The 12,717-nt window shown below is 42.9% G+C and overlaps 1 protein-coding gene across 3 annotated transcripts in view; it reads right to left on the bottom strand.

Annotated features, from left to right (window-relative positions):
- Positions 1-12,717, bottom strand: part of CLPB (ClpB family mitochondrial disaggregase) — a 165,643-nt gene that overhangs the window by 94,878 nt on the left and 58,048 nt on the right. Inside the window, exon 5 of one of the 3 annotated variants that reach the window (XM_059708558.1) lies at positions 10,441-10,530. The exons of the other annotated variants lie outside the window; for them this stretch is intronic. Within the exon in view, the coding sequence (XP_059564541.1) occupies positions 10,441-10,530 (90 nt within the window). The remainder of the gene's footprint in view (positions 1-10,440; positions 10,531-12,717) is intronic. 3 annotated transcript variants of the gene reach the window in all.

Genomic DNA, 12,717 nt, shown 5'->3' with positions numbered 1-12,717 from the left:
AGTTCAGAGCAGTCGGGAGCTTGTGACTCCCTCCTGATTCAAAAAGACAGCCGTGTCCTCAGGTGCCAGCCCCTTTCTGGGCTCGCGAACCTCTGTACCTCTGCACTTTACTTCCGCAGCTCCTCTGGCTCTCAGCGTGCTTTTCTTTCCTTCTAGTTGTAGAATTTCCACTCAGCCAGCCTTCCTGTAGTTCTGGATGATGTCGGTTTTGTCTTTATGTTGTTTTTTTTGAAGTTGTTGTGGGAGGCAGCAATTTCCTGGTGTTTATCTATGCCGCCATCTTAGTTTCTCCCCCTTTATCCATTTTGAGTTTATTTTTGTGTATGGTGTAAGTTGGTGGTCTAGTTTCATTTTCTTGCATATATCTGTCCAATTTTCCCAACACCATTTATTGAAGAGACTATCTTGGCTCCGTTGTATGTTCTTGCCTCCTTTGTCAAATATTAATTGAGCATATTGGTTCGGGCCAATTTCTGGGCTCTCTATTCTATTCCATTGATCTATATGTCTGTTCCTGTGCCAGTACCAGGCAGTTTTGAGAACAGTGGCTTTGTAATACAGCTTGATATCTGGTATTGAGATCCCACCTACTTTGTTCTTTTTCAGGATCGCTGCAGCTATTCGGGGTCTTTTTTTATTCCAGATGAATTTTTGGAGAGTTCGTTCTAGATCTCTGAAGTATGCCGTTGGTATTTTAATGGGAAGTGTGTTGAATTTATAGATTGCTTTGGGTAATATGGACATTTTAATGATGTCGATTCTACCAATCCATGAACATGGTATGTTCTTCCATCTGTTTATGTCTTCCTCTATATCTTTTTTCAACGTCCTGTAGTTTTCTGAGTAGAGGTCTTTTACCTCTTTAGTTAAGTTTATTCCTAGGTAGCTTAATTTTTTTGGTGCGATGGTAAATGGGATTGTTTTTATAATCTCTCTTTCTGAAAGTTCACTATTGGTGTATAGAAATGCCTCCGATTTCTTGGGGTTAATTTTGTATCCTGCTACATTGCCAAATTCATGTATTAAGTCTAGTAGCTTTTTGATGGAATCTCTAGGGTTTTGTATGTATAATATCATGTCGTCTGCAAATAAGGACAGTTTTACTTCCTCTTTTCCAATTTGGATGCCTTTTATTTCTTCTTCTTGCCTAATTGCAATGGCTAACACTTCCAGTACTATGTTGAACAGGAGTGGTGAGAGGGGACAGCCCTGTCTTGTTCCTGTTCTTAGGGGAAATGGTGTTAGTTTTTGTCCATTGAGTATGATGTTGGCTGCCAGACAGTCCAGTTTCTCCCTGTATGAGTCTGGGTCCCCAAGGGCTCACCTGGAACTTGAGTTCAGAGCAGTTTGGGGCTTGTGACTCCCTCCCGATTCAAAAAGACAGTTGCGTCCTCAGTTGCCAGCCCTTGCCGTGTGCGCCTCTGTACCTCTGCACTTCCGCACCTTCTCTGAGTCTCAGTGTGCTTTTCTCTTTCCTTCTAGTTGTAGAATTTCCACTCAGCCAGCCTTCCTATGGTTCTGGATGATGTCCGTTTTGTCTTTTAGTTGTATTTTTGAATTTGTTGTGGGAGGCAGCAATTTCCGGTGTTTATCTATGCTGCCATCTTGGTTTCTCTCCTTTGTCAAATATTAATTGAGCATATTGGTTCGGGCCGATTTCTGGGCTCTCTGTTCTATTCCATTGATCTATATGTCTGTTCCTGTGCCAGTACCAGGCAGTTTTGAGAACAGTGGCTTTGTAATACAGCTTGATATCTGGTATTGAGATCCCACCTGCTTTGTTCTTTCTCAGGATCGCTGCAGCTATTCGGGGTCTTTTTTTATTCCAGATGAATTTTTGGAGCGTTCGTTCTAGGTCTGTGAAATTGAGTCTTGAGTATCTACAAGGTGTTTTGTATCTACAACCACATTCAATCCTCACTACAACCTGAGAGATGGCCACCCTACTGTCCACATTGCAGGCTGCTTCCTCACCCTCTGTGGGTACTGTCAGCTCTGCATGTTGCATTTGTCATCAGCCAGAGGATGGGGCAAGAGGGAGATTCCCTGTGTTGGGTCAACATGAAACCATCCTTGGAGAGTGTAACGCCTAGACAGCCTGCTTTCCTCTCCAAATTCTACCTGTTATTTAAAGCCCAATTCAAGGCCTCTTCTTCCAGGAAGTCCTCTCCCCCCAGCACTGCCCTGGATAACTGTCACGTTAATTATGTGTACTCATCTACCAGTTAATTATATATTATCTTACAACACCTCTTGTAATATTTTATTGTGTTAAAATTTTCCTTCTGTTTTGACTCCACAATTAGAACAAAACTCCCCTAGGCTCCTCATTGATGACAGTAACTAGCACAACATTTTTTGTATGTACTTCAGACAGCATCACTTCAGTTCTTCATGCAGCTTGAGACTTCATTCATCTACCTGCCCATAGGCACACCACCCCTGGCACCGCAATACAGAAAGTGCTATGAGAGGCATGTATGCACAGGGTCTGATGGCAGCACAGATGGCACACGTGTCATGTGGCTTGGGGAGGAATCTCCCAGGAGAACTGTTCTAAGGATGAAGGGGAGCTTGACAGGTAGCGAGGGGGAAGAAAGGCATTCCAGGACAGGAAGTATCATTTGCAAAGACCAGAGGGTAAAGACTGTATTGCCTGTTCGTTCATTCATTCAAGAAACTGGGAGTCCTTCGGTGAGCCTGGAATGCTGAGTGAAGGTGGGTGGAGCAGTAGGCAGAGATGAGGTTGCCCAGGAAGGCAGAGGCCTGATCTTGAGAGGGGTTCGGACTCTATCCGGAAAGCTATGGGCATACAATTGTTTTTGTTAACAAATTAAGCAACATGGGGAACAACAAGAACAATAAACCAGGAGACAAGAGAACTGGGTTTAAAAATGGCTTTCACTAACTTGATATGTGTCCCAATCCCTCTGTGATTCCCTATTTTTAAAATGGAGTTTTTCTACACCAGTGTTTCTCAAACTTTTGTGGGACCCAGCTGATGTGGCTCAGGGGTTGAGCATTGACCTATGAACCAGAAGGTCACGGTTCAATTCCTGGTCAGAGCACATGCCCAGGTAGTGGGCTCAGTCCCCAGTGTGGGGAATGCAGGAGGCAGCCAATCAATAATTCTCTCTCATTGATGTTTCTGTCTCTCTCCCCCTCTCCCATCCACTCTGAAATCAACAAAACTATATTAAAAAACAAACACAACCACCTGGGTAACTTGTAACAAAACACTGAATCTTGGGCCCCCACTTCAACAATTTAGATTTAGCAGGCAGCACCTGGGAATACACATTTTAAAAAGCCCATTGTGTTGTTCCCCCAAGACTCTAATGTTCTGTGAAGAACACTAAACAGATGTAAGACTGGCCAAACCTGCCTGATCCTGCTCTAAGAAAGCAAAGGACGTCTGGGCACCAGAACATTCTTCCCAAGCCCCATGTTTACAAAGTTAGACCCAAGCTCCCAGGACACCAAGCCTTGCGATGAGACCTCCAATATCTCACTTATTAGCTCATCTCCCTCCAAAAATCCCAGGTGGAATTAGGTCCTTCTACACAATACACTGTAGTCTGTTTCCTCATTCACCCACTAAACATTTTATTAAGTACTTTGTACAGGCTGGGCCATGGGGATAGAGAATGGGCTCTACCCTCAAGAGCATGTAAATGCTACAAATAGTATAAAATAATCTTTCTTTTATAAAGTATCTCTGAAAGGAAAGAATTCAGAATTTCGAGTCAGAGAGACATGGATTCTAATTCTAATGACTTTGGAAAATTACTCCATCCCTCTGGGCCTCAAATTTCTTATTGGTAAAATCAGGACATTAGTATCTATTAATTGGGTTGCTGTGAAAATTAGAAACAATGGACTATAGTGAGGGGAACAGGAAGTAATTGGCACCTAGGAAATGGCAATTTTCAAATTAACGTCTCTCTCCTGTCCTGGAACCCATAATATCCACATTCTTCTGTTTGACTTTCAGAAGCTTCTCATTCCTGGTCCCAGTTAATTTCTCAATATAGACTTTCAATTCCTCCCCTCCTGCTGGTTGAGGCTCCCAAAAGAGGACTGTGGTGATCCTTCAGTGAGTCCTCAGTGGGCAGCACTGTGTTATTAGAAAGAGCAGAGAGGTCACAGTCAGTCAGCCTGGGAAGCAAAACTCACCAACTGTGTGACTCTGATCAAAATCCTTAATATCTGTGAGACTTTGTTTCCTCACCAGCAAAATAAGTAATATCACCAACCTAATAAGATTCAATGATAAACCCAATTAAGAAATGCACACAGGATCTGAGTAGATATTTTTCCAAAGGTATTTTTGGAAAATACAAATGGCCAAAAAAACCACACATAACCCACAAAAAGAAGCCCAACATCATTAGCCAACAGGGAAATGCAATTCAAAACCACAATATACCATTTCACATCCATTAGGGTGGCTAAAGTAAAAAAGACAGGCAATAACAGGTACTGGTAAGGATGCAGAGAAACTGGATTCCTCCTACATGGCTGGTGGGAATGTAAAATGGTGCAGCCACTTTGGAAAACAGTCTGGCAGTTCCTCAAAAGGTTAAACACAGACTTACAATATATAATCCAGCAATTCTACTCCCAGATATAACGCACCCCCCCAAATGAAAACATTATGTCCACACAAAAACTTGTACACAAACATTCATAGCAGCATTATTCATAATAGCCAAAAGTAGAAACAACCCAGATGTCCCTTGACTGATGAATGGATAAATAAAATGTAGCATAGCCATTAATGGAATATTATTTGACTATGAAAAAGGAATAAAGTACTAATACATGCCACAACATTTTTTCTTTGCTGTTAATCCTCACCTGAGGATATTTTCCGTTGATTTTTAAAGGGAGTGGGAGGGAGAGAGAAAGAGAGAGAAACATCCATGTCAGAGAGACACATTGATTGGCTGCCTCCCGCACACGCCTGATCAGGGCCACGGATTGAGCCTGCAACTGAGAAACATGCCCTTGACCAGAATTGAACCTGAAACTCTCCAGTCTACAGGCCGATGCTCTATCCACTGAGCCAGGTTGGCTAGGGCATGTGCTATAACATTGATGGACCTTGAACACATGCTAAAGAAAGAAGCCAGTCACAAAAGAACACATGCTGTATGATTCCATTTATATGAAATGTCCAAAGCAGGCAAATCTATGGAGACAGAAAGTAGATTAGTTAGCGATTGTCAAGTTCTAGGGAAGTTGAGAGATAAAATGGGGAATGATTAATAATGGGTATGGGATTCATTTATTGGGTAATGAAAATGTTCTAAAACTAATTGTGGTGATAGCTGCATGACTCTTGTGAATATACTATAAACCACTGCATTGTACACTTTAAGTGACTGAATTGTATAGCATGTGAATTAAATTTCAATAAAGCTGTTACATGAAAAAATGTATATAAGGAACTCAGAAAATTACTTGGCATGTAGTAAGGATTCAATAAATGGTAATACATTTATTATTGTGCCCTTCCCTCTTCCTGATGCCACTCTAACTCTGGCCAGAATCACCACTAACACTAACACTGTAGAGTATGGCAGGCTCCCTGCAGAAAGCACATTTCATACTCAGCAGAGGTCACAGGTGAGTCCTGAAGGCTAATATCCCAAGGACTAAGAGTCTTCCTCCAATACCCATATGGCCTGAATTTATTGAACACTTATTATGTGACAGGTATTGTGCTAGGAACTTCACAACTATTTTCCTCACAAGAACCATACATGTCATTATTCCTATTAATGAAGAAACCAGGACTTGGAGAGGTTATGCAGCTTGTCTCACGTCACATCAGTAGTTAATGACAGAGCTGGTCTGTTCAACCCAAGGCTTGTACTCTTTTTTCTATACAGTTTCACTATTCCTTCCTTTTATTTATCTATGTTTTACCCATCCTTTACAATTCAAGCAGCCTGACTTTTACTGATCTCCCTCTTCTGTATACATCCAGAAAATGTATAGTCTACATCAAATTAGTTAACATTTTCTTTTACATAGTCTTAAGTGTTCTCAGATTGCTTCATGTGTATACTCTTGAACATGGCAGGTGCTCAATAAATACTTTAGTGAATGATTATTAAGCTGTCTCCCCAAGCAGAAAACAGGTTCTGGAAGGATAGATACTGTGTCTTACAGATCTCCTTATCCTTCATACAAAGAAGGCACTTGTGGTCAACTAGGCTGGCCTATGGCTGGAAGACCAGACCTTGCTTGAAAATGGTTCTTACAGACACCATGCTCTCTTGCCAATGGACTGGAAGGTTTCTCCTTAAGAAGAGGACCCTGCTCACCTCATTATTACCTTATCATAATGTAGCATGGGAGGTGGCACACTATGATAAGGTAATAATGAGGTGGCATAGTAGGAGCTCAGAAAAGATTTGATGAGTTGAAGAGAAGACTGGCTCAACACTTACTCCAGCGGAGATACAAGTACAGCTTTTCCATAAGAACCCCAAGCCTGTCTTCTCTCATTCTCATAAAAGGGAAGGAGGAGAGCAGAAGACTGACTTAGAATTTTAACGGATAGGCTGTTGACCCTGTCTGTGGTCCTGGCATCCTCACTGACCCAGAACCCTCCTTTGACCACAGACGTAGGTGGAGCTTTCCAGAACCCACGTTTCACCTTCACACCATCAAATTCAAAGATGTTCAAATTTCTAATTGTCTTAAAATTGCAATTTTATAGTTTGTTTGAATCAGGATCTAAATCAGATTCTATTATTGCTATTGATATGTCTCAAAGATAGTAAAAATATGCCCTGGCCAGTGTGGCTCAGAAAAGTCGTGGGTTTTATTCCCAGTCTGGGCACATACACAGGTAGTAGGTTTGATCCCTGGGGGTGTGTACGAGAGGTAACTGATCAATGTGTCTCTCTCACATCAATGTTTCTCTCCCTCTCTCTCTCTCTCCTCCCTCCCTCCCTCCCTCCCTCCCTCCCTCCCTCCCTTCCTCCCTTCCTCCCTCCCTCCTTCCCTTCTACTCTCTCTAAAAATTAATGAAAAGCAATATCCTCAAGTGAGGATTAACAATATATATAGCCGCGCCAGTGTGGTTCAGTGGTTGAGCATGGCCCTATTAACCAGGAGGTCACAGTTTGATTCCTGGTCAGGGCACATGCCTGGGTTGCAGGCTCAACCCCCAGTAAGGGGCGTGTGGGAGGCAGCCGATCAATGATTCTCTCATCATTGATGTTTCTCTCTCTCTCTCCCTTCCTCTTGAAAAAACAAAAACAAAAACAAGCAAACACACTCACACACACACATATATGGGAGGTGGGGGGAAGTGGATGGGGAGTATAGTGGAAACAACATTGGCCATGTGCTAATTGTTAAAGGGAATGATGGTACATGGGAATTCTTTTATACCATTCTGACTACGTTTTTAAAAATCCAAAGATAAGGCAAAGTGTTACTCCATTAACTATAGACCCATCAACACTCCATTTGAACCTCTTCTACTTTCCATCTCTCCTAACAGAGAGGTAACATGCTAGAATTGCCTTTGATATGTCCTATAATTACTCTAAGCTCATATTCTCCTCACTATCCCTGCTCCAGATCCTCCTCCCTCCCCCCCCAATCCAAAGCAGTATTATTTCCGCTCCAGGGATCCTCTAGGCAGGGCTGGCAACAAGAGAAAGGAGCCTGCTCTCTTTGCCTCTCAGCCAGCTCTGTTACTTGGTTGGCCAAACTAGGTCCCTCTGCGCTTCCTTCTCTACACCTGCTTACCTCTCCTTCTGCCTTTTCTTCAAGATGTTAAAAACTTACAATAAAAAACAAATACAAAATGCTGTAATTAATAGCCAATTCCAAGCCAACCCAGCATCTTTACTAATAAACCTCAACACTTGCAAAAAGAACAATAAATTCTGTCCCTCTCTGGTTCTGAGGTGGTCTCTTTTATACACTCTGTGTGTGTGAGTGTGCGTGTGTGTGTGTGTATGTATGTGGTAAGTGTGTGTACATATATATTTATTTCCCTTTATTTCCCATCCAGGGAGGGGCAGAATAATGAACTGCGTGCGTCAGGGAAGATGAATCTGAGATACTAGGGAGCAGTGCAGTAAAAAGATTAAAGTGTTATTATTGTTGGGTTTTTTTCCCCCATGGTCCATTGTGACAGCTCGACCGTCATCTGTAAAAAATGTCTCAGCGAGAGATAATCATCGGAAACTCAATAAAGCGTCAGGGGGAGCCTCAGCCCCCATCAATCATTGGGTGCCTGGAAAATTTCAGCCCTCTGTCTCCCTTCCTGCTATCCATATAAATGTCTCTAATATATTTTGTGTGGTGTGTGGGACCCATCCTTGATTTGGAACTTTTGATGAAAAAATATTTATACACAAAATATGTAAATCAGTTAAAAATCACAAGACTAGTTCTTTGCTACCCCATCCCACATTTTCTTATTTTTATAAATGCATCAAATTTATTCTTTTTAATAAAACATGTCAACTAGTCTATTTCCCTCTCCTAGTCAAATATACAGGTTTGGAGGGCTAGAAGGATGAACACAATTAACCTACTCACTGATACACTTAATCTTGTAGTTGGCCAAAAGGCCTGATGGATTGACAGTGTTCATCTTGGTGACTCTCTAGTGGACAGCACTGCTGAGAAATGACATGTAGAACCACGGCCCTGGAGGTGCAACAAGGCTATGACAATGATGAGGAAGAGTCAGGGACATTATAAAAAATAATAACTTGCCCAAACAGCTTTTGGCCTGGCAGATACCCAAGTTTTGGACAAGCCGGAGGTTCTGAGTTGACTACGAATGGGGGGGGGGGGGGGGGCGGGGGAAGAACAGACTGATATGGTTGCTGGAGACAAGAGCAGGAGACAGTTCTGCTGATGTCTGACATTATCTCTGGGCCTCAGTGTCCTTTGGCGCCTACATCATAGGGTTGTAGCACGTAGTATTACTAAATGTTGCTGTTGCTGCTAAAGCTATCACCATCAGCGTCACTATACTATCACCTCCCCAATTCTCCACCCTGGAAGGAATCAGTTCCCATGGTGCCCTATCCTATAGGACCTCCAAGGCTCCTCTCTATCTGAAGGACACAAAGTCTAAGCATTTGATCTGGTCCCAGTTTACTAACTGCTCATTACTCCCTAAAATGAATCTTTTGCTGTGCGGATGCTTCACCCTAACAAGCTCACTTGCTGGCCTGAAACAATTTTTCTGTTTCCTGCCTTTGAATGTTTTGGACATCCACACCTCTTCTCTGGTCACACCCAACTACACCCACCTGCAGGCCCTCCATAAAACCTTCTTATACGTCAAGACTCAAATACCATTTTATTTTCTTGACTGCTTCAGCCAGAGATTGTCTTCTCTAAATTCTAGTCGTTCTTGTTATCTGTTCCTCTGACTGAATCCTTGCTGAATAATGTCTTGGTCATGTCATTAATCTTAATTATTGTTAATCACTGTTCTTGCTAGCACCTTACATTTGCATAATACCTTGTATTTTCTCAAATTCTTTCATAAGTACTTCAATTTGATCTTTACAATAAACCTGTGCTATAGGAAATATTCTCTACAGATGAGATAATCAAGGTTCAGATGGATAAAGAGAATTACCCAAGGTCACACAGTCAGGTGATGAACAGCCATTCCTTGGACTCTAAATAATGTTGGCCTCTTTCTGAATAATAGGTTGTTACCACTGAAAAGCATTTGGAAGGCTGTGCCAAAGACACTGACGTTCTCATGAAGTTCCATGAGTGTATGATAAGGATAATGATGATGATGTAAAAACAGAAATTTACAATGATTCCTTCTATGCTCTGGTTTTAGGCTAGGCGTAAATATACTATCTCTAACTTTCCCAACAACCTTTATTTTACAAATAAGGGGACAGAGCCTCTGAGAGGTACAGAAAATTGCTCCAGGTTCGCAGCTATTGTGTTCTATACGCCCATAATACAAGGCATAAGCATAGAGCCTCTCTAGGAGTGAAGCTTAAGTGGCAAAATAAGGTCTCTTCCAGGGAAGAGAAGGTACAGATGAGTTTTTAAAGCTTTTCAAGCACAAGGCCACAATTAACATCTATAGCCTAGCTCATACTACTCAAAGAGTGGGGGCTTGTTAGAAATGCAAAACCTCAGGTCCCACCCCAGACCTACTAAATCAGAATTTCTGGGCGTTGGGCCCAGGAATCTCTTTTAACAAGCTCTCTAGATGACTCTTATTTTCTTGGAAGCCTTATTACTCCCATCTGAGTTTGTATTCTCCCAGGGTGTACATTTTCTCTACTGTGACTGAGTAGGCTGGGCACGCAGTGGGTGCTAGGTGGTTAACTTAATACTAAATGGATGAGCTAGAATGAGACCACCCCTTGGCATGTTCTGAGAGGGGGAAATATTAGAGAGCAGCTCCATGACCGCCAGTGGGGACGCTTAGCCATCTCCTGAATTCCAGGGCACCTGTCCACTGGTTTGTGATGCTCCAGCCTGCACCGTCCTGTCCCCCATCTAAAGACACAGAGATGGGAGGTCAGCCACAGCAGGTGAGCACCTCCAGCCCCTGGAGCTGTGGGAAGGAGGCCACCTGGGCTGATATGGCAGGTCCAGCCTGGAAAGCCAGGCCCTCTAGCCCGGAAGGGCCCTATGCCAACCCAGTTTCTGTACAACTCATCTTTATTCAGCTGCCACTTGAAGCTGAGAAGAGAATCTGATTTATAGTCTGCTCTGGCCACGTTTCTGCCGTGTTTTATTGTTTTAATTGTACATATGAGAGGCACTCTGAGTGCTCGCTTGCATTTCTGACAGCCCCAGACATCCAATGTTTATAACAGTTACTTACAAGCAGCCAGCGGCATCCCTGGCTGGGCGACTTGTTTTCTGTTACCACTAATTTACTGCCTTGTCTACCTGAGGATTGCGGTCCACCACCCATCAGCCAGCCACAAGTGGCACTCTCCTGAAGTGGGCATGCGTGGGGCTCAGGCACTGAGTGGTATGAGGCCAAGATCAAGGAATGAGTTGGTAAAGCAGCAGCTGTGATCTCCATGCTCCCCTCCACGTGTCCTGTGTGCCTTTGCTCAAGCTGTGTCACCTGCTTAGAATCTTCTTTTTTCCCCTCCTCACCTTCCAAAGCTCAGGTCAAATCCCACTACTTTTAAGTACATTACTTGCTCTGAAGGTGAGCCTACAGTTTCTAAAATCCTAAAGTCACATGGCTGGCATGGACCTTGGAGGCCATATAACCCAATGTTTCAGGACAAGAATACCCTCTACAAGCAGTGGTTCTCAACCTTCTGGCCCTTTAAATATAGTTCCTCATGTTGTGACCCAACCATAAAATTATTTTCGTTTCTACTTCATAACTGTAATTTTGCTACTGTTATGAATCGTAATGTAAATATCTGATATGCAGGATGGTCTTAGGCGACCCCTGTGAAAGGGTCGTTCGACCACCAAAGGGGTCATGACCCACAGGTTGAGAACCGCTGCTCTACAGAATCCCTGATGTATAGACATCTAGCCTCTGTCAGTGCCCCCTTGAGTGGTGAGCTGCTCAGTACCTCTAAGGCAGGTACTGAGCCTGCAGTACACTGAGCCAAAACCTACCTCCATCAAGAAATTCTTCATTAAAGGTCGCTATGCTTTATATGTGATTATTTCTAGTCATCCTAACAACCCTACAACATAGGTATTGTTATCCCTATGATACAAATGAGAAAACTGAAATTCTCTCGCTGAAGATCACATAGCTAGGGACAGCTTAGGTGACTGCCTGGCACCAAAGCCCGACCTTTCTCCAGAACACCATTGTGCCTCTGAATATGCCACTTTAAGGGCTGGAGAAAGGAACAAAACAGCCAGGCCAACAAGATTTCTATGCCAAACAGTTCTGCATTGCCTAGACCAGCAAACCTACCCAGAAATATGAACACTGACAGGGTGGAAGATACTGTGATGTGCCTAGCTGAGCAGGCTCCTTATTAAAGAGCAATGGCCATATGTAAAACAGAAGCATTTCACAAGGAATGGGGCAATCAGTTACAAAGTCTCAGCAAAGAGGGCACAAGTTTCTTTTCTCTCCAGGCTATACCTATTCTGAACAGGCAGAACAGATACAGAGCCTCTTTGAGAGAATATAAGACAACTTCTCCAATGCCCGTTGGTCCCCTTATCCGGGGACCAAATATCTTTCCTCTTCACACCCTGAGTGACGGACTTCTTTCCGTGGGCAGTTTCAATCACATCTATTGTTTGCACTCTCCAGCAAATGCTGGTGACTCCTAAATCCCTATCTTCTGCCAGACTTCTCTAAACTCCAGATCCATACATCCAACTATTTACCCAAATCAGAAGTTGAGGTGTCACCATGGAGGCTTCCTTTTCCATCAATTCCCACATTCTACCGAGAACGCAAGCTTCTCCTAATATTTTTCTAAAATCTATTTTTCCATTCCCAAAGATCACTTTTAGAAATCCCCAGAAATGATAGGTGCATTTTGGGGGAGAGGAGCTTAGCATCTCATCCAATTCTCAAAGGGGTTCATCATCCCATTAAGGTCAAGAGTCACTGCTAATCTCTCTCCTCCAATTCATCACCCATCTAGTCAGGATGGCCCATCTAAAATGCAAATGTAAACTGAGCATAACCTGCTTAAAATCCTTTGATGGCAGAAAACAGTATGAGCTTCTTAGAAC

This window comes from Myotis daubentonii, chromosome 9 (genome assembly GCF_963259705.1).
Source record: "Myotis daubentonii chromosome 9, mMyoDau2.1, whole genome shotgun sequence".
Taxonomy (NCBI): Eukaryota; Metazoa; Chordata; class Mammalia; order Chiroptera; family Vespertilionidae; genus Myotis; species Myotis daubentonii.
This window is presented reverse-complemented; position numbering and strand designations above follow the sequence as displayed.